The sequence below is a fragment of the Sapajus apella genome, unplaced genomic scaffold, assembly GCF_009761245.1.
Source record: "Sapajus apella isolate SASKATOON/1434 unplaced genomic scaffold, GSC_monkey_1.0 scaffold16, whole genome shotgun sequence".
NCBI classification, from domain to species: Eukaryota; Metazoa; Chordata; class Mammalia; order Primates; family Cebidae; genus Sapajus; species Sapajus apella.
In genome coordinates, this window is record NW_022436956.1 from 12,081,552 (window position 1) to 12,101,343 (window position 19,792).

Sequence of the window (19,792 nt, forward strand, 5' to 3'; positions counted from 1 at the left end):
CTACACCCACACACATCTGTCTTCACGCGCGCACCAGTCCTCAAGCAATAAACAACACTGACATTACCAGGTTCTTGAGAAAGGCCTCCAGCAGTGGTGGGGTGGAGGTGGGGCTTTAAAAACTTGTGCAAAAACACTGCCTCTAGAGAGAAAAAAAAGGAGGAATCTGGGTGAAGAATTTTTGTGCTATTTTGCAACTTTTTTGTAAGCCTGAAATGTCAATTAAAAACAAAACTTGTAAAGCAGAAGCAACAAAAATATTACCTTTTCTATGTAGTTTTTCTGCCACCTTCTCCAACCTTTAAGAATTAGTGTTTTTGGCTGGGCGTGGTGGCTCACGCCTGTAATCCCAGAACTTTGGGAGGGCAAGTCAGGTGAATTGCTTGAGCCCAGGAGTTTGAGACCAGCCTGAGCAACATAGCAAAACCCTGTCTCTACAGAAAATACAAATATTAGCTGGGCATGGTGGAGCGAGCCTGTAGTCTCAACTACTTGGAAGGCTGAGGTGGGAGGATCACTTGAGCCAGGAGGCAGAGGTTGCAGTGAACCTGGCCCTGTCTCAAAAAACAAAAAACAAACAACAAAAAAAGAATTACTGTTTTTTCAACATATTCATATACAAATTATAGTTGTGAATGTATCTATTTCCCTTATTAGACAATTAGTTTAAAATGGAAAATAAAGTTACTTAGGAGTCAAAGAGACCTTTTAAACACTTCTCAATATAAAAATAATATTTCTAAATATTAGAATATTAATATTGGAGTAGAAGCGTTTTAATAGTTTTTCATCTGGGGCAAGATATTTAGGCCTCTCTAAGTTATAGTTTCCTTGTCTTCCTGTTTATGCTAAGGGATGGTGCTTTTTTCAATGACTCTCCCTTAGCAGTATAAGAAGGATGATATTAAAAGGTCAATAATATGATTCTGGGTCCATAGTTGGTGTCCATGACATACTCCTATTTTTTAAAATGTCAATTTCCACGTTCTACTTGCTTTGTGTCCTCACACCTAAAAAAGCACCTGGCACAGGGTGGATGCCTAACACACAGGTATTGAAGGGGTGGGGGAGTGAGTGGAGACGCGCTGCAATTCTTCCAAAGCAGAGCTCCAGCTTTTGCGAATCCTCTGAGAGACCCTGTGAGACGTCCCTAACCTCTCCAGGCCTTTGCTTTCCTCGTCTGCGAAATGGGACGGGTTTTCATTACATCTGGGCAGGACTAGCTCCTTAGAGAGGACTAAGAGCCCCGGAAAGAGGGATGGGAAAATGAGGCAAGGGTGTGACTCGGCAGTGCGCCCTCCCCGCCCCCCCCCACAATCTTTCTTCTCAAGAGCTCTGTCCCCCTCTTCCAACTTGGGCCGAAGGTAAGCGATTGCGTCCTTATGGGCTACTGAGGGAAAAGCCCTCCAGGGACATTCAGAGACTGGAACCAGAGTTTCTGGGAGGCCCGGGGCACAAGGGCAGGGCTTGAGGTCCAGGCAGCTGAGATCTGAGCGCCACCCTCACTGCCCTTTCCTATAATCGCCGCCCCCCTCTGCCGCTGAGCAGCAAGGTAGTGAAGGACAGACTCCCAGGGGCGGACCCTGGGGCTGGTCTCCCCGGAACCCACCCTCCGCCCCCGTCGAGCCACCAGCCTCCTGCCCTCCAGGAGCCTTCTGGGCCGGGTTCCTGGAGCCCGCGAGCGCAAGCCCTGGCACCAGGGGGATTCTACTCCCTCTGCCTTCTGTTCTTTCTGAAAGGAGAGGGTGCACGTTTGGGAAGGGCCATGGGCAGAGCACTTTGCTACAAAGCTTCTCAATAGACCGCCTTCCACCGAGCTGTGGGTCCCCACTTCCCTGGGTGCTGGCTAGCTTAACTCTGTCCAGATCTGAGGGCGCGCTGCTGCAAATACCGACAGCAGAAAGCGAGGGAACGCGAAGCGTCCCAGGAAAGCCAGGCCAAGGGTGGTCGCAGAGTGCCAAAGCAGGCAGTCGGTGGGGAGAGGCCTGGCCAGCCAGGCGCCGGCTGCCTTCGCTGCCCACCTCCGCGCCCCCCACGTCGGCCTGCTCATTCTGGTGGTGGCTTCACACCGACAGAACCAGACAGGGAGGCAGAGGAGAGGCGAGAAGAGGTCAGAGCACAGAGGGGAGAGGGCAGGAGGAGAGAGGGAGAGGCAAGAAGAATGCAAATAAGGAGACGTGGAGAGGAAGAGATGGAAGAGAGAAATGCCACATTGGCGAGAGACAAGGAAGCAGAGAGAGAGGAGAGTGAAAAAGAAGCGAGAGAGAAGTGGAGAGAAGGACAGAGTGAGAGCAGAGAGGAACGGACAAGGCCTTGTCCACGGGCTCTCAGCCGAGGTGTCACCAATGCCTCCTACAGAGAATCAATCCTACGCCGGGCGCCTCTCCACCCACCCGCCTCTGCCCGGCCCCAAGCCTCCCCGGCCCTCCCGCCCAGCCAGCTCACGCTTCTCCTCCACCGGCCCCCGCCGCTAACCCCAAACGCTGCGCGGGAGGGAGGGAGGGAGGGAGGGAGCAGCGAGGGAGCGAGGGAGGGGCTGCGGTAGGAGGCAACCATGTGGTTCCAGCTGAATTTTTTTCCCCCTCTCTCTTTCTTCACTCCTTTTCCTTTCCAAACAGGGAAAAGTGTTCCACGAAGCGGTAGCGCCTTTCTGCCTCGCCTTTCCCCACCCCCCGACCCTGGTCCGGGCTCCCGTCTGCGCGCGAGCTGGTGGGGCAAGCGCCGGGAGCCCCTGTGCTCCCCGGGGGCGCGGGGCGCGGGGCGCGGGGCCGGGTCCCGCTCGGCACATGGCTGCAGCCACCCCGAGCGCACCCCGAGGCGCCGCATCCAGCTCGCCCGAGGTCCGTCGGAGGCGCCCGGCCGCCCAGGAGCCAGGCAGCTGCTAAGCGGGGAAGCGCCCGCGTGCCGGGATCGGGATGTCCCTTCTCCGCCTCCTCTTGCTAGGTGAGTGCCTCTGGGAGGGCGGGAGTTCGGATGGCCGTGGGCAAACGCAGCGCAGCGTCCGGGGAAGACGCTGATTCTGAACGGTTGTCCCCGCAGCCCCCGGAGTGAGCCGGCTTTTCCGTCCCTGCCTCCTGGCCACGGAGGAGCACATCTGGTAACCCGGGACCGCCCAGTCGGCCATCGAGATTGTCTCGCACATCTGGGCCCGGGAGCAGGCTTGGGGGCTGGGGGGTTTCCTGGTCTAGTTTGGTGAACCGTTTGATGTGCAGGGTCCTCTTTAGGGCGGTGTTTAGTTTCTGGTGTATCTGGGGAAAGTGGAGAATTGGTGGAGGGAAGGTTTATCCAGGAATTTCTGTGCCAGGTTCCTGAGGGTGGGGGTTTTTTGTTGTTGTTTCAGACAGGCGCCTCCGAGGCTCAGATTGGAAACAGATGTGTTAAAGGGTGAGCGGAGTGGGGGATAGGCCGGGTTGGAGAGGAAAGGGGAGAGGGAAAAAGGGCGGGGCCCAAGCAGCACCGGGAAGATGCAAGTGACACAGGGAAGGAAAGAAAAGAGGAAAGGGGAAGGGCTGGGAAGGAGAGAGAAAGAGAGGAGAACAGGAATGTAAAGCAGAAAGGCAAAGTTGGGGGAGACCAAGCACAGAGTGAAGAAGACTTGGAAAAAACGGAGCAGAGGAGCCAGAAGAGGGAAATAGAGCAAACATCACTTTTTCCTGAAACAGACTCCAGGGCAAAGGGAAGAGTCCTCCTGAGCGTCTCTTCCTGGGGTCCCCCAGGCAGGACTCTTGGGGACTCAGAGGCCCTTAGGCAGAGGCAGGTTTGCAGGAGAGGACATCAGGGATGTGGGTGGCAGGAGCACACCGGAGGCACCGGGAATGTCTGAGGGGCCAGGGCAGGGAAGGCAGGCAGGAAGAGCCAAAGGCCAGTCATCCTGTGCACCCTGAAGCGTGGGATGCACTGGAGACAGGCCCAACAGTTAGCTGGAGATCAGAAAATCAACGAGCCAGCCAGATGTGATCAAGAGCAAGCGCTACTCTGAACACCAGGGCATGGGAGAACTAGTCCTGGTTTTGAACTGACTACCTGGGTGACCTCAGGCAACTTACTCCTCATCCAGGGCTTCCACTTGTTTAGCTTTGAAACGGGAGTACTAGATGGTTCCTAAGTCCCTTCTATACTGAAACACCAGGGGTGTGAAAGAGGCTGGTGTCTAGAAGAACCACCCAACCCTGAAACACGTGGCTAGAGTTCTCTGTCTTTTTTGAAACCTTACAAACCAACTAGACTATATGCATGCCATCTAGGCCAGCCTCAGGCTGATAAACGCTCAAGTTAGAGGAATGAAGGAGGTGGACTAAGCCAAACTGTTGCTCAAGTAGGGCAGGTGGGGAGGGGTTATTTTCTAAACTCTTTTAGATATTAACCAACTATTGTAATACTGTTCTGTGCACATCTGACGCAGTTGGATGGCACCTTTGTCCCATTTACTGGCCTCTACCACTAAGCTACCAATTACCAGATATTTAGTAGAATGAAACTTCTGAGCTACCTTATTAAAAACAGCTAATAGGCCTTGCTGTACTGAACACTTTATGTGTATTGTCTTGGTAACTCATTTGTTCTTCACATCAAGCCTATTTGCTGCCCAACCAACCCTGTTGGCTACCCTCGTTTTACAGATGAAGAAATTAAGGTGTAAAAAGGCCAAGTAACTTGCTCAAGGCCACACACTCATAATCAGCAGAGATGGAATTTGGGCGCAGGCTACCTGGCTCTGGAGACAGCTTGCTAAAGCGCATTGCTTTACAGCCTCCTGTGGCTGCAGACATTCTCTAAGTGCTTACCCTCTACCACGTGTGCCTGGCTCTTTGATCTCACCATCCTCTTCAAGGAATGTAAGATGTCAGCGTGACCTATAGGAGAGGTCTGGGAAAGGGAAGCAAAATTAACACTTTGTGAGCACCTGTCCTTATTTGAGAAGTGGTTTGGAGCCATGATATGCTTAGACACTCTTCAGCAAAGCCAGAAAGAAAACACACAAAGTTGTCTGAATTCTGAAACTATCATACTGGTCCTTTAAAGGGGCAGCTCCAGGGCTGCTTCTGATCATGGCTGACATGATTTTTGGCCTCTCTTTTTCTTCTTCTAAGATTTGTAAAGATTTTACAGTAGTGAAGAAGGGCTGGGAGGGTGGAGAGTGCTCATCATCTGAACTGTGGGCCAGTTGACTCCGTGCTTCCTGGACCTGCCAATGCGTGAGGTCAAATAACCCACCTCGCCAATGTGAATGAACAAGTAGTGCTCTGAGCTCCATGGAGAAGAGAGAAGGGGCTCCGCGGCTCAGCCCCTCTTGTGACCCACTCCCCTGCCCCACTCCTCTAATGTTCCGGTCCTCGCTGTGCCACCTTAGCTTCTCTCCTGGGTGACTACAGTAGCTGCCACACTCCTGTCCTGCCTGTCCTCTCTCCTCCATCCTGCACACTGCTACCCAAGAAACTTTGTGAGGCCGCTGGTAGAATGCACAAAGCTGGGACTTAGGAGCCTGCCAAGCTCTCCAGGTTCTTAGGTTCTTGTTCTGACTCCCTTGTCTGTACAACGGGCGTAGGGGTGGGGGAATGTTAAATTTGAGATTTCTGTAATTCTATGGTTTTTCTCTCTTCCTCCAAAAACCTTTAGTAGTCTCATTGCTTTTAGTATCGAGTACAACACTTCATTCTGACATCAAAGATTTTTACCTAATGTCATTCACAGCTCTTCTTCTCCTCACCTCCAGATACTCAGCAGGAAACCTGAATTACTTCCTGCTCCCAAAACATGTCCCATGCTTCTTTCTAATTCTATGCTTTTGTTTATGATAATCCCTCCACCAAAAATGCCTCCTTCTTTCCTCCTTCTTCAGATCAAAATCACATTCACTCCCCAAGTCTCAGCTCCAATGCCACCTACTCCGTACACCTCTCCATGGTTTACCAGCTGAATATACTTTGGTTTTTGTTTCTTGTTTTTTGAGTAGTCTGTCGGACCTTTGAGTCCCAATAGCCTTCCTCTTATGCTACTTTGAATTATGGTGTTCCAAATGCTTATCAAACACCCCATTAGAATGGAAGCTCCATGAAGACAGGGACAGTGACTCATTCACCTGTGAACCACCTTCAGTACCTTGCATAAACACTTGTGAACTATTTGTTAAGAGAGAATTGGATTTTTGAAGCATTTGAAATGCTTAAGGTCAGGAGAGGTGAAAAATTTGGAAGATCACTACCCTTTGCCTGTGGGATAACCCAGTAGTGAGAAGCCAAGTTCTAATTCAGCCTGGTTTGAGCTTCCTTGTCTTCCTCGTCTTCCTTCCTTGTTAATGCAAGGATCAGTCCTATTTTTAAAAAAATTCTACAAAGAACATTACAGGAATAGGGACCAGATAATATATTTGTCATATAAATTTATTTTGTTGTATTGTGTGTGCTAGTACCAGACTAAAAATAGTCTTCTCCATTGAAACTCCTGCCAGGAAGGGAAAGGAGCTTGGTTTCTCAGAAAGTGAGTTTGAAGAAGGCATGAATGCATAGTCCATTGGTCTGTGAGATAATGACAGGTCTCAGTAGGATTCCATGTCCTACCCTCATCTTCTCACATTAATGGTGATGATCATCAAATGATATATTCCCTGTAGGCTTATGTCAAGTCACATCCTATTTTTGTCTTGTGCTCATCTGGGCAGGGTACACATGAGTATTGTTTCATGGATGCATCTAATGATGATGGATATTTTTTAAAGGTAAGGCCAAAGATTGCCAGAACTGGAGGCAAACTAAGAGACTGTCTCAATCAATGGTTCTTAAAATTTTTAGTCCCAGATCCTTTATCTGATGAAAATCACAAAACCACTTCTTAGGAAAACACATGTATATATCAAATTTGCCAGTAATATTTAAGACTTCATTGAGACCTCCTGATATCTTTCCTTGGAGCCTAAGTTGATCTTTGATCTAAACCTAACCCTTCTTTTAGGATGAAGAAAAAACCAAAGTTCAGAGAGGCTTGGCTACGGTTATACAGCTAGAGAAGGGCCAAGACTGGAACCCTAATTCCATGATCTGTCCCATTACACATTTTTGAAATAGAAAAACGTCTCTCCTTCCTTTTCAGCTCATGTACTTAAGCTTCAAGATCACAGCTGCTCTTGTGATGCTTCAGTTAAGTGAGCTAAATGCTGAGTAATTGGCATTGGTTTTTATTATATGAGAAATTGCCTGAAAAATCAGTAGGCGTCATAACATTTCAATTCAGTCATCGTCATTGGAAGTCCTGGGAACTCTGCAGTGTCATGGATGTCTGGTGCATTCAGGAAAAAGTAATTAATACCCACAGTCCCAAAGATGTGGTTGTATGTATACAAGGAAGTGGAAATCAATAGCTTTAGCTCCTTAATCATTTTTCTTGGTGATCCTAGGAAAATCATACCATTCTGAGTCTTAGTTTCCTCCTTTGTAAAATGAAAACATGAGATTAAGGTTATCTCTAAGTTTCCTTACACCACTAACATTCTCTGAGTTTTTTGAATTGTGAGAATTTTCTGGCTGGTCCAGATGTGCTTGTGATCAGGAACAGATGGGTGTCACCAGGCTTATCTGATTTTTTCAGGCACTGTTCACTCATGGCAATTGGTAGCACAGGATGATAAACCAGAGGGGCCAACGAACTGACTGCAAGAGAACAGTAGTAACCTCCATCCCGGAGCTGCCCTGTGGCACTGTTAGCCAGGGAGCACCATTCAGGTTCAAGGTGATGGCCCAATCCCCCCACCCAGGAAGTTCAGTAACTGAAATAGTCACCAAAACGACCTCATCCTAACCAAGGTTACCTACAGAACAACCCCAAGCATGGACACTCAAGATAGACTTTAGTGCAGAGGAGCTACAGTGTAAAGCTATTTGTATGCATAAGCTGTTGTTTTGTTTTGTTTTGTTTTGAGGCAGAGTTTTTCCCTTGTTGTCCAGGCTGGTGTGCAATGGCACGATCTCGGCTCAATGCAACCTCCACCTCCCAGGTTCAAGCTATTCTCCTACCTTAGCCTCCCAAATGGCTAGGATTACAGGCATGCACCACCAAGCCCAGCTAATTTTGTATTTTTAGTAGAGACGGGGTTTCTCCATGTTGGTCAGACTGGTCTTGAACTCCCAACCTCAGATGATCTGCCTGCCTCAGCCTCCCAAAGTGTTACAGGCATGAGCCACCGTGCCCATCTTTTTTTTTTTTTTTAAATTATTATTTTTGAGATAGAGTCTTGCTCTGTCATCTAGCCTGGAGTGCAGGGGCATGATCTCAGCTCACTACAACCTCCACCTCCCAGGTGCAAGCGATTCTCCTGCCTCAACTCCCTGAGTAGCTGGGATTACAGGCACCTACCACCAAGCCCAGCTAATTGTTTGTATTTTTAGTAAAGATGAGGTTTTACCATGCTGGCCAGGCTGATCTCATACTCCTGATCTCAAGTGATCTGCCTACCTCGGCCTCCCAAAGTGCTGGGATTTCAGATGTGAGCCACCGCGCCCGGCCATTTTCTTCTACTTTTAAAATTAAGGCATAATGTGCATATAAAGCACATCTAGTAAATGTACAGTTTAATGGATTCCTTGCCTGGATTTGAACTTGTGGTTGGATTTTGAAACATAAATTGTATATTACTAGCCCACTTGTAGTACTCTTGAGAGGGGATTATATGGGCAGGAATATTATGACAGTATAATTAATTTCTAACATTTGTAGAAGGCTTGGCAGTTTACAAAGTACATTAGCATCTCATCCTCAAATCACTCTTTGAGAGTAAGTATCATTATTGCTCCATTTTACAGATACATAAATGGAGGCTCAGAGAAATAAAGTGAACTTCTCTAGAATACCCTGTTAGTAAACAGCTGAGCTAGGGCTCCAACCCAGGACTTTGGATTCCAAAAACCATGTGTTTTCCACTTACCAGGAGACACATGGTTATTCTGAATCAAGGCTCTGTGTTACTAAGAAGAGTGGATCAGGCTGAAGCAGAGGTTCATCTTTAAACCCCAAGTGGGAAGTTCTACAGAACACTTATTACCCATCCCCTTCCCACACTCCATTCCAATGGTTAAGAAATGTGTTTGAATGACTATTGTTTATAACTCAGAACTGCTTCTACATACATTGTACATGGATTACTGGTGTTCCTTCTAATAAGAAGATTTTCTAGTACCCAAGAGGTCAGATGCTTTGGGGTCCGATACATGAGCCTCCCTTGTTAGCACTATCCTGAGACTGTGGACGATGAAGTTTATGGATTGGGTAGGACTGACCTCATCTGTTGCTTTTTCTACTTAAAGTCCTGTCTTCAGCAGTTCTGACTTAAACTTGTTTCCTAAAGAAAAAATGCAAATCATACCTTCCTCCCCTTCAAGTACTGGTTATCTGAGTTTCCTAAATGTCTGGATTCTGGAAAAAGAAAAGTTTATTTCCTTTGGCGCCATACAGACCAAAATGGGGAAGAATGCCGAAATGAAACCTTTATTTTGTTAGCAGCAGTCATTTGGGTCACTGTGTGTGAAGCCTCAGCCAAAGCCTGGCGGTGATAAGACTGAATGCTGCTTTGTTTCAAGAGCAGGCAGGGGAGAAAGCTGTTTCCTTTGTGTCCATACTGAGTAGAGAAAATGGGCAACTATCTTCAGAACAGTCCCTCTGTGGATGTGGAATATGGGACATTTTTGTAAAGAGAGGCAGCAAGGGGGATGTGGAAAGTTCAGGTCACGAATGGTGGCAGAGGAGAAGAAAGGAGAGGAGGAGGAGGAGGAAGAGGAAGGCATAGAGACGGTAGAGGATAAAAAGGCTGAGCTGAGCTGACCTCCTGGTGTTTACAGAGCAGCTTCTGAGCAGGTTCTATTTCACGGATGGTGGGAGCAGCTCACTGATCTCCCTTTTAAGATCTTCTTTAAGGCTCACATCCAAGCGGTAACATTTCCTACTTCAGGCACACGCTCTCTCACACAAAACAATTACAGAGCGGGTGTGCCTGCTAGAGTTGGGCTCTGAGACCCCGATAATACAAAAGGCTCCCTTTCTACCTTCTAAGAACACAGCTCAGTGGGAGAGATGTATTCACAAACAAGGAATGTCAGATATATGAGGATGCTATTTTGGAGGAAAGTACCAAGGATTCTGAGTCCCAAAGAGGAAGCAGCTTCATCGTGTGCTGTCTGCTGTGTGTTTCTCATCACGCAGGTCTTCAGAGACCGTGTCAGCTATTCCTCTGCCCCTCACAGCACTTGCTCATTATTGAGATCGCACTAAATAAGCAGCCAGTGGGTTGATGGATCACCCATCAGCATCAGAAAAGAATAGGATTAATCAGTGCATCCTTGGCTTCCAGCCAGGAGCTTCCTGGCGAGATTGAGACTTCCAGTGTCCTTGCCTACTGAAGGTTATGGTCTCATTCTTCATCACAACCTGCCAGCCACACAGCTACCTCTAGGTCCTCATCCCTCATGGGGTATTTTCTTTAAAAAGGAAAGAAAAAGAAATGCATCCATGAATTTGGATTTCTTAATTAAGAATGGCCATCTATTCACCCCAGGTTTGCATGGTATTACCCCACGTGGAAAGCGAATAGGATCAAGCCAAAGACAAATTTTCTGCTCCAGGAGAAAGCCACTGCACTAAACAGAGACTCAGCCCAATATAGTTATACTTCTTTTCTTGGTGGGGAAGAAAAGAGGAAAAATTAAATCCCTGAGAGGGAAATGGCTTTGTGACTTCATTGTTTAAATTTAGGCTTGGGTTTGTGGGGATCGTTCAGACTCGGGGCAATAAGCCTCCTAACCCAGCCTCTGTCACTTCTCATTACTTCCAATGACAGTTCAATTATTCTCAATCACTCTTCAAGGGAACAGCAGGGAAGGCACACACGGCTTCCACGTAGACCAGCCGTGGAGCAACCGCTAAAAGAATTGGCCCCTAGGGTCCCCAGACGCTGCTGGAAGCCAGGCATGGCTACTTCAAAATTGTGTGATCTTGGGCAAGTTACTTCACCTCCCTAACCTTAGTTTTCTCATAGCCATTGCATCTAGTAACAATGTCACAGGGTTTTTTGTTTTTTGTGTTTTTTTTGTTGTTGTTGTACGTGTGTGAAGATTACATGAGGTGATGCAGAAGAGTTTTAACACTCTACTTGATATGTAATAAATAGTAAATGAATGTCTGTTGTTATTATCATGAGTTTCCTTTCTGGGAGAGATTTGGAGGGTCTGCTTGAAGTCAGCGGCCACTAAGCCATCAGCGCCAGCATTCGGGGTTTCAGCCATTGTGGTTCCTCTCCCTACAGGCAAGTCCCTAATGTCCTTTGGGGAATATTGCCCTGCTCCAGGTCGACAAAAGGTTCACAGATTCTGGCCGGGCTCCGTGGTTCACGCCTGTAATCCCAGCACTTTGGGAGGCCGAGGTGGTGGGTAGATCACTGGAAGTCAGGAGCTCAAGACCAGCCTAGCCAACATGGTGAAACCCCATCTCTACTAAAATCATAAAAATTCGCTGGGTGTGTTGGCACACACCTGCAATCCCAGCTACTTAGAAGGCTGAGGCAGGAGAATCGTTTCAACCTGGGAGACAGAGTTTGCAGCAGTGAGTCGAGATTGCACCACTGCACTCCAGCCTGGATGACAGAGCAAGACTCCATCTCAAAGAAAAGAGAAAAAGAGTCTCACAGATTATCTGTGCCCCAACTCTCCACAGCTGGTCTGGGAGAGCAACTTTTTGTGTTATTTAGCCCTAGGCAAGAGGTGCCCTTCTATGCTGCTTGGCATATCACAGCTGTGAGTCTTCTTTTCCTGGACTCTAACCTCTTGACTCCATGCCCCCGAGTGCCTTTGCCAATTTAGGCTGCCTCAGCCTGGGCACATAAGTGGTTGGTTCATTTCTGCTTTCAGTGTTAAGCAATGTTTAATTGAGCAAGTACTATGGACTAGGCATTGTGCTAGGGACTTCCAGACAAGTGATTTCTTATATCCTTACAACAACCTGTGAGATTGGTATTATTGTCCCTATATTACAGGATACAAAAGTGAGACATAAAAGGTAAGGTATTCCATCCTAGGCTGTACAGCTTGAATAGAGCAAAACAGCACACATGAGCAAAGTTTGCCCTCTTCAGCACTGATCTGGGAAGCAGGCTTGACAAGGCAGTCAGGTCACATAGGTACAGTGACACACAGACAGACGGGAGGCCCCTGGGAGGCCTGGCCTGTGGGGCTTTGGCCTAACAAGGAGCTGCAAGTTCCTCATCCCCCAGTCTCCAGGCAGTCATTTGTCCTGACCAAAATTAGACTCCAAAGAGCCCCACACCCGAATCCAAGATGTGTTGAATTACGTTGTCTTTTAAAATAGGAGGAAAGGAAAACCTCAAGGTGAGAAGAAAAATCTGTTGTTGTTTTTTTCTTCCCACTGACCTCAACAGCAAACTGCGATTTTTCTCCTCACTAAAGAGGGCTAAACTGATGTCCCAGATTCCTATGAGCCTAGAATTCCCACTCAGAATGAAGTCCTGGGCCAGGCAGGTGGAGTCTGGGTTTTCAGCGGAAACCTGGTCCCCATCTGCCTTCCCCTGGGGGAGCTCTACCCCATTCTACTCCCACTCATAGAGAAGGGCAGCCAGCTCCGCCTTGCCTCCGCTCCACCCCCAAGGAGGGGAGGCCGGAAATGAGGCCACCTCTCCACAGCCTCCTTCTCTGCTCCACTGCCTCTCACACCCTGTTCCTGGAGCCCTGCAGCTTCCCAAGTCCTGAGGAACGCAGGTGACCGTCCCCACCTGCTGCTGCCTCAGCCTGACCTTCCTCCTGCTCGCTCGCTCTCTCTCTCCCCCTGTGCCAAATTGGCCCGCTCTTAAGGAGACAGACAGAGAGAACCAAGACCAGTGTGAACTTGTCAAGCTCATCTTTCCTTCCTGTATTGCCCCTTTTCCTTTCTCCCTTCCCCACTCACCCAAATTCTCACCCACAACCTTTTCAAGAGACCCACTCCTGAAAGCCTTTGCTCTCCTTGGCCTAAGCTAATGGTGGTGCTTTGTCCCCTGGTCCCCTACCCTGCTCTTGAAGACCTCCATGCTGTAATTCCATCCGCTGTAATTCCAGCTACCTCTTCACCACTTCTGGTCTGACCAGCTCCTTCCCATCCACTGCCTCATCTACAGAGGCTTCCTTCACTCTCCAGGCAGAGTGTGGTCGCCCCTCTGAGCTCCCAGAGCACCTTGTCCACACCTTTAGAATAGCTTGTGGCATCTTATAGTACAGTTGGGGGTTCTCTGTCTTCCTGGTGACTGAGAGCAGGGAATAGTGTTATGTTGTCAGGAATACCAAGCCCAGCGAGCAGCTGGCACATGTTAGATTCTTGCAAAATGAATGAATGAGGGAACAAACAAAAGCATGAATGCGCAAGTGAATGCATGTAAAATCCCCTTCCAGGGGAAGGGATTCACTTTTCACTTAGTAATTTTCAGGACATGTGGCCCCTCCTTTCAGTTTTATTTTTTATTTTATTTTTATTTTTTTGAGACTGAGTCTCGGCCTGTAGCCTCGGCTGGAGTGCAGTAGCGCAATCTCTGCTCACCACAATCTCCGCCTCCTGGGTTCAAGCGATTCTCCTGCCTCAGCCTCCCAAGTAGCTGGGATTGCAGGTGCGTGCCACCACGCCCAGCTAATTTTTGTATTTTTAGTAGAGACAGGGTTTCACTATGTTGGCGGGCTGGTCTTGAACTCCTGACCTCGTGATCCACCCACCTCAGCCTCCCAAAGTGCTGGGATTACAGGCGTGAGCCACCGCACCGGTCCTTTCAGCTTTATTTTGAACTTTAACCTTATTCATAGTCAAAGCCCTTTTCCAGCAATGCTAACTGACTCCTCTGGCCCTTTTAGGTCCTCTGGGGAGACGGCAAGAGTCATGAATGGGCTCTGAGCCAATTCAGGACCTCCTTCCATGGTGCATAGAGTCTAAGGCCCTCTTCCTCTCCTTTCCTCTTTTGCTTCCACCTCAGTAGGTTCATCCTGCTCATCACTAACCTTGCCTCAGTATCACCGAGGCAGCATGAGCAGAAGAAACACAAGTCAACCAATGAACACAGAAAGTTTTGGTGGGACTTTTTTTTTTCTTTTTTTTTCTTTTTTTGAAGAATGAGAGAAAGAAAGAAAAAGAATAAAAAAAAAAGAAAAAGAATAAAGGAAAGGAAGAAAGAGGAAGAGGAAGAGGGAGAGAGAACAGGGGTGTTGCTTTATTGCCCGGGCTAGAATGCAGTCTAAAACTGGGTATGCCTGTAATTGTGTTTAATAATAGAGACATAAAATAAATAAATAAATAAATTTTAAAAATAAATAAATAAATAAATAAATTTTAAAAATGAGGGAAGAAAATAACTAACAAGCAGCCAACCAATATTTCGTTTCAACCTGTAAATACATGTGCTGTAGTACTGACAAGAGTGTATATTTTGTGTATTTAAAGTGGAGAGTTCTATGAATGTTAATTAAGTCTACTTGTTCCAGATCTGAGTTCAAGTCCTGGACATCGATGTTAACATTCTGTCTCATTGATCTATCCAATATTGATGTTGAAGTCTCCCGCTATTATTGTGTGGGGGTCCAAGTCTCCTTGTAAGTCTTATATATCTGGGTATTTCTGTATTGGGTGCATATATGTTTAGGATCTTTAGCTCTTCTTGTTACATTGATCCTTTTATCTTTACGTAATATCCTTCTTTGCTTCTTTTGATCTTTGTTGCTTTGAAATCTATTTTATCAGCAAAAATTGCAACTCCTACTTTCTATTTATTGGTGGGACTTTTAAAATATGATTTTGGCCTGAATTATGCCTGTAATTCCAGCATTTTGGGAGGCCGAGTTGGGTGGATCTCCTGAGGACAGAAGTTTGGGACTAGCCTGGCCAACATGGCGAGACCTTGTCTCTACTAAAAATAAAAAAATTAGCTGAGTGTGGTGGCACATGCCTGTAGTCCCAGCTACTCAGGAGGCTGAGGCAGGAGAATCGCTTGAACCTGGGAGGCAGAGGTTGCAGTGAGCCAATATCTCACCACTGCACTCCAGCCTGGGTGAGAGAGCGAGACCCAGTCTCAAAAAAATTAATTATTTAATAAAAATATGATTATGAGGCTGAGTGCCTATCTCTATGTTAGCACATTTAATCTTAAAACAACATTGTGAGACAGATATCAGCCTTCATTTTGCAGATGAGGATCAGAGAGGTTAAGAAATTTTTCTGATGTTACCACAGCTACTTAGTCAAATCAAAACTAGAAGCCAGGTCTTCTGGCACCCGAATCATTACTCATCCTACTGGCCCACATGACCAGGACCCCCATTATGAGTGGCAGCCACACCCCACCAAGCTTAGCAGGGCTCCGTGCTGGCTTATGGCTCTGTGTCTCGTCTCCACCCCAGACCATTGTGGGGGCATTCAGTGAGCGTTCCCTGAAAGATGGTTGCCAGGTAATGCTATCTCCTCTGGGAGGCTTGAAATTTGTTTCATGCATACAGTGACCAACCATCCTGTTTGCCCATGTCCTGCAGGTTCCTCAGGATATGGAATGCAGGATTCTCAGTGCTAAAATTGGGACAGTCCCAACAAAGCCATTTAGTTGGTCACCCTAGTAGTAGAGTATCTTGCTACTCAAAAAGTGACCATCAGGCCAGGTGCAGTGGCTTACACCTGTAATCCCAGCACTTTGGGAGGCCTAGGTAGGTGAATCACTTGAGGTCAGGAGTTCAAGACCAGTCTGGCCAACATGGTGAAACTCCATCTTTACTAAAAAATACAAAAATTAGCCAGGCATAATGGCGGGTGTCTGTAATTCCAGCTACTCAGGAGGCTGAGGCAAGAGAATCGCTTGAACCCAGGCGATACAGGTTGCAGTGAGCCAAGATCTTGCCACTACATTCCAGCCTGGGCAACAGAGCAAGACTCCATCTCAAAAAAAGAAAAAAAAAAGAATGACCCTCAGACTAGCAGCAGTAGTTTCCCCAGGGAGCTTGTTGGAAATGCAGCGATCTCAGGCCTCACCCAGATCCCCTGATCCAGAATGTACATTTTAGCAAGATCCCCATGGAAGGGAAAAAACATTTTGGAAGAGCAAGTACTTAAGGCACATTTGACAGAAGTTATGGAAATGAAGATTCATACCTGAATCGTCTGACCTGGGAGAGGTGACATCCTTTTCTAAGCTTGCATCTTACATGCTATGGCTTTGCTATATACCTCAGGTGATGCACATTGACACAAAAAAAACCTAGGTTTATAAACTGAGGAAGAAAGGAGTTAAGGGTCCACATTCAGCCCAAGTGGAATGAAAGGCTGGAGGGTGCCTGGCTGCTGGGTGAGGTGCATGGGCATTGAGTGATCTCACAGTTAGCCTTTCTTCTGTCTTTGAAATGATGACGTTCTTATGAAAGCTTTGGAGTTTTCTGGATTCAGTGGCCTACACCCTTTTGCCAAGGACAGGCTGGAGTGTCACAGAGGACAGCAAACAAACCAGACTGTGTGTGAAGACAGTGGCAGCATGTGCTTTTGGGCCTAAGGATTCAGAGAAGGGAAATCAACAGCCAGAGGGTAAAGCATGTAATAGGCGCCATGCTTGGTGAAGAGCAGACTCTCAATAGTTATAATTGAAGAAATAATTAGGTCACCAAAGAGGTATTCTAAGACTACATGTCTTCCTGTTTGATGCCTGGCTCTGAATCTAGGTCTCAGTTTTCACCCTGCCCAAGGAGAGATCAGAAGAAAGAATTTGTAGGTCCCTTCCCTGCCGCAAGAATCTAACCCAGATTTGCAACCGAGTTATTCCTGGTTACCCGGCTTGTCCTACCCTGTGGTGATAACCTCGCTTGGATGGACGCGGCAGGGATGGAATCTGTGCTCCGGGTTGGCCAGCTCTTCATAGGATGCTTCCACAACTTCTCTAGGGCCTCTGCTTATCTCAAAGCAAACCTAGGTCAAAGCAATTGTTCAGTCTTTTAAATTGGTGCTGTGGGTCATCCTGGGTCAAAGCCATTGTTGAAGTATTTTAAATGGGTGCTGAGTGTCATCTTTTGTTAATGTTTTTGCTCTAAAACCAGACTGTCAGATGTTAAAATAACAGGCACCAAGCAAGGTAGGAAAAGACATTTGTATTGGCAGGATTGCAGAGCAGCCTTGAACTAAAAGAAGCATAACCCACATTTGTGAGTTTCTTCAACTTTCTCTCTATTCCAAGTCACATGCCCAGTAGGGAGCCCAAAATAAGGGCAGCCCAGGGGAGGGAATGACAGGCAGGACTGGAGATGAATGTGTTCATCCGTTCAGTTGGAGCTGTTTCAGACAAAGCTGATTTCTGCTGTGATATTAATCCCACCCAGACAACAGGAAATCAAATTGTCACTTTCTCAGAATGGGGTGAAATGTTTCTGACCTAGGTTTGACCAGCCTGGCCAACATGGTGAAACCCCAATTGTTATAAATGGGTTTTTTTTTTTTTTTTTTTTTGAGACGGAGTTTCACTCTTGTTTCCCAGGCTGGAGTGCAATGGCGCGACCTCGGCTCACCGCAACCTCCGCCTCCTGGGTTCAGGCAATTCTCCTGCCTCAGCCTCCTGAGTAGCTGGGTTTACAGGCACGCGCCACCATGCCCAGCTAATTTTTTGTAGTTTTAGTAGAGACGGGGTTTCACCATGTTGACCAGGATGGTCTCGATCTCTTGACCTCGTGATCCACCCGCCTCGGCCTCCCAAAGTGCTGGGATTACAGGCGTGAGCCACCGCGCCCGGCTATAAATGGGTTTTATAACAATTTCTTCTGTGTGTGTTGTTTTCCCTGGGATCTCAAAGGGCTCGGTTGGGGGTGGATCTTAGAAGAAAACACAGATTTCACTTGCAGGGCGACTCCCTTGCCTGGTGCCGTGAGTGAAGACAGTGTCATACATGACCCGAGAGCCTGGCCGGGGACCAGATTGACAGAGGAGAGAAACTGGGGAACAAAATCAGACCGAATGGAATTCATTGCCAAAATGTTTGATACAGATAATAAGTGAAACAAAAGTTTTGGGAAAAGGTAGTAAGGAAGCTGGAAGAAGTTAACTTCGGCTCACAGTGGAGCAAGAATATCTACCATGAGGTGAAAGGAAGCACTTGAGGGCATTGCATTGGGGTGAGCGAGGGCAGGAGCTGCAGAGAGCTTGGGACCCAGGAAGAGAGAAGGGGAAAGGACGCATGGGGGCAGGGTGGAGACAGTTGTGAAATTGAATGGAAATACACATTCATAGTTTATAAGCCAATTTGGGGACCTCCTCAGGCTGTGTGGCGGTGTTGGGAACTGACTGAGCAACTCACCTTCTGGGTCTCAGTTTTCACCCTGCCCGAGGAGAGACTGGAATGGAGAAGGTGTAGGTTCCCTCTCTGCTGCAGAGGTCGAGCTCTGCGGTATTCCTCTGTGGGGAGCCATAGACTGGACTGTGCATTGCTCTTTCCCCTGCAGGCAGCAATAGCTGATGCTCTTGATTCTGAGGTTGGAGGCAGAGACCCTCTCACCTACACACACGCTGGGCCCCCAGTCTCCATGCTGCTGCTGGCTCTGCCCCCAGGGCTTTCCCATCACTAAGAATAGAGACCTTCTCCCAGGCACCCAGCTTCCCACGCAGTCTGACTTCCCAAGCCTCTGCCCTCGAAGATGCCAAAGTGGTTTCTGTCTGAGTCTTTGCACTTGTTTTTCCCTGCCCCAGGAATGCTCTTTCCCCAGATGGCTACAAGGCTGGCTGCCTGCCTTTCAGGTTTCAGTACAAACACCACGTCAGTGAGCACTTTCCTGAAACCCTCGCCTGCCCCGGTTAACCAGGCCCTCTGCTGTCACTTTGCCTTGTTATATTTTCTCCCTAACACTTATCACTCTCTTTTTTATAATCTTATGCATTTCTGTCTTTGTCTGCTCAGGCTGCTTTACAAATTACTATCGACTGGGTGACTTATAAACAACAGAAATTTATTCCTCACAGTTCTGGAGGCTGGGAAGTCCAAGAGCAAGGTACACAGATTTGGTGTCTGGTGAGGGGCTGCTTCCTCATTCATAGACAGACAGACACACTGTGGAAGGAGTAAGGGAGCTCTGTGGGGCTTCTTTTCTAAGGCTCTTCTCAGGCCCCACCTCCAAATTCCAGCATCTTGAAGGTTAGGATTTCAACATATGAGCTTTGTGGGAAACACACACAGTAGACCGAATGTGCCATGTACTCATTTACTGCCTGTCTCTGCAAAAGCCTCTGCAATAGCTTTGTGTATACCGCTTACTTCATTTACTTCTGCATTCTTAGTGCTTAGAAGAGTGCCTGATACAGAGATGCTCACATACTCACTGAAGGTTACACAGCTAGTAAGCAATGAAGTCTAAATTTGAACCCAGGCAGTCTGACTTTAGAGCTGGTGCCACAAATTAATGTTATTCAAGCCATCTAAGCCCGTGCTTCTCAGAGTTTTAGAATTTACTTGTCATTAAAGATGCAAGTTCTGACTTAAGTCTAGGGTAGGACCTAGGACTCTGAATTTCCAATCAGTTCCTAGCTAGTGTTGCTGGTCCATGGAAGAAGCCTCTCAGGAAGAAAGGGAGGGAGGAAAGGAGAGAAACAGAGGCTCAGCAAAGTTAGGGTGGCTTTCCTTAAGCTATAAAGCTAGCTAGTGGCAGAGTTGGGACTCCAGCCAGGGGGCCTGGCTCCCAGCCCAAAGCTCTTTGAACCCTCAGCAAGCCCACGGATTTTAAGGCATGCTTACATCTTGAATTGGTAATTGCAAAGGGGGCCCAGGACACTGGCCTCC

The 19,792-nt window shown here is 47.5% G+C and overlaps 1 protein-coding gene across 1 annotated transcript in view; it reads left to right on the forward strand.

Moving 5' to 3' along the window:
• The first annotated feature begins 2,545 nt into the window (after positions 1–2,545).
• CLMP (CXADR like membrane protein) overlaps positions 2,546–19,792 on the forward strand; it is a 129,661-nt gene continuing 112,414 nt past the window's right edge. The window contains exon 1 of the mRNA XM_032285150.1: positions 2,546–2,943. Within this exon, the coding sequence (XP_032141041.1) occupies positions 2,916–2,943 (28 nt within the window). The 5' untranslated portion in view covers positions 2,546–2,915. The remainder of the gene's footprint in view (positions 2,944–19,792) is intronic.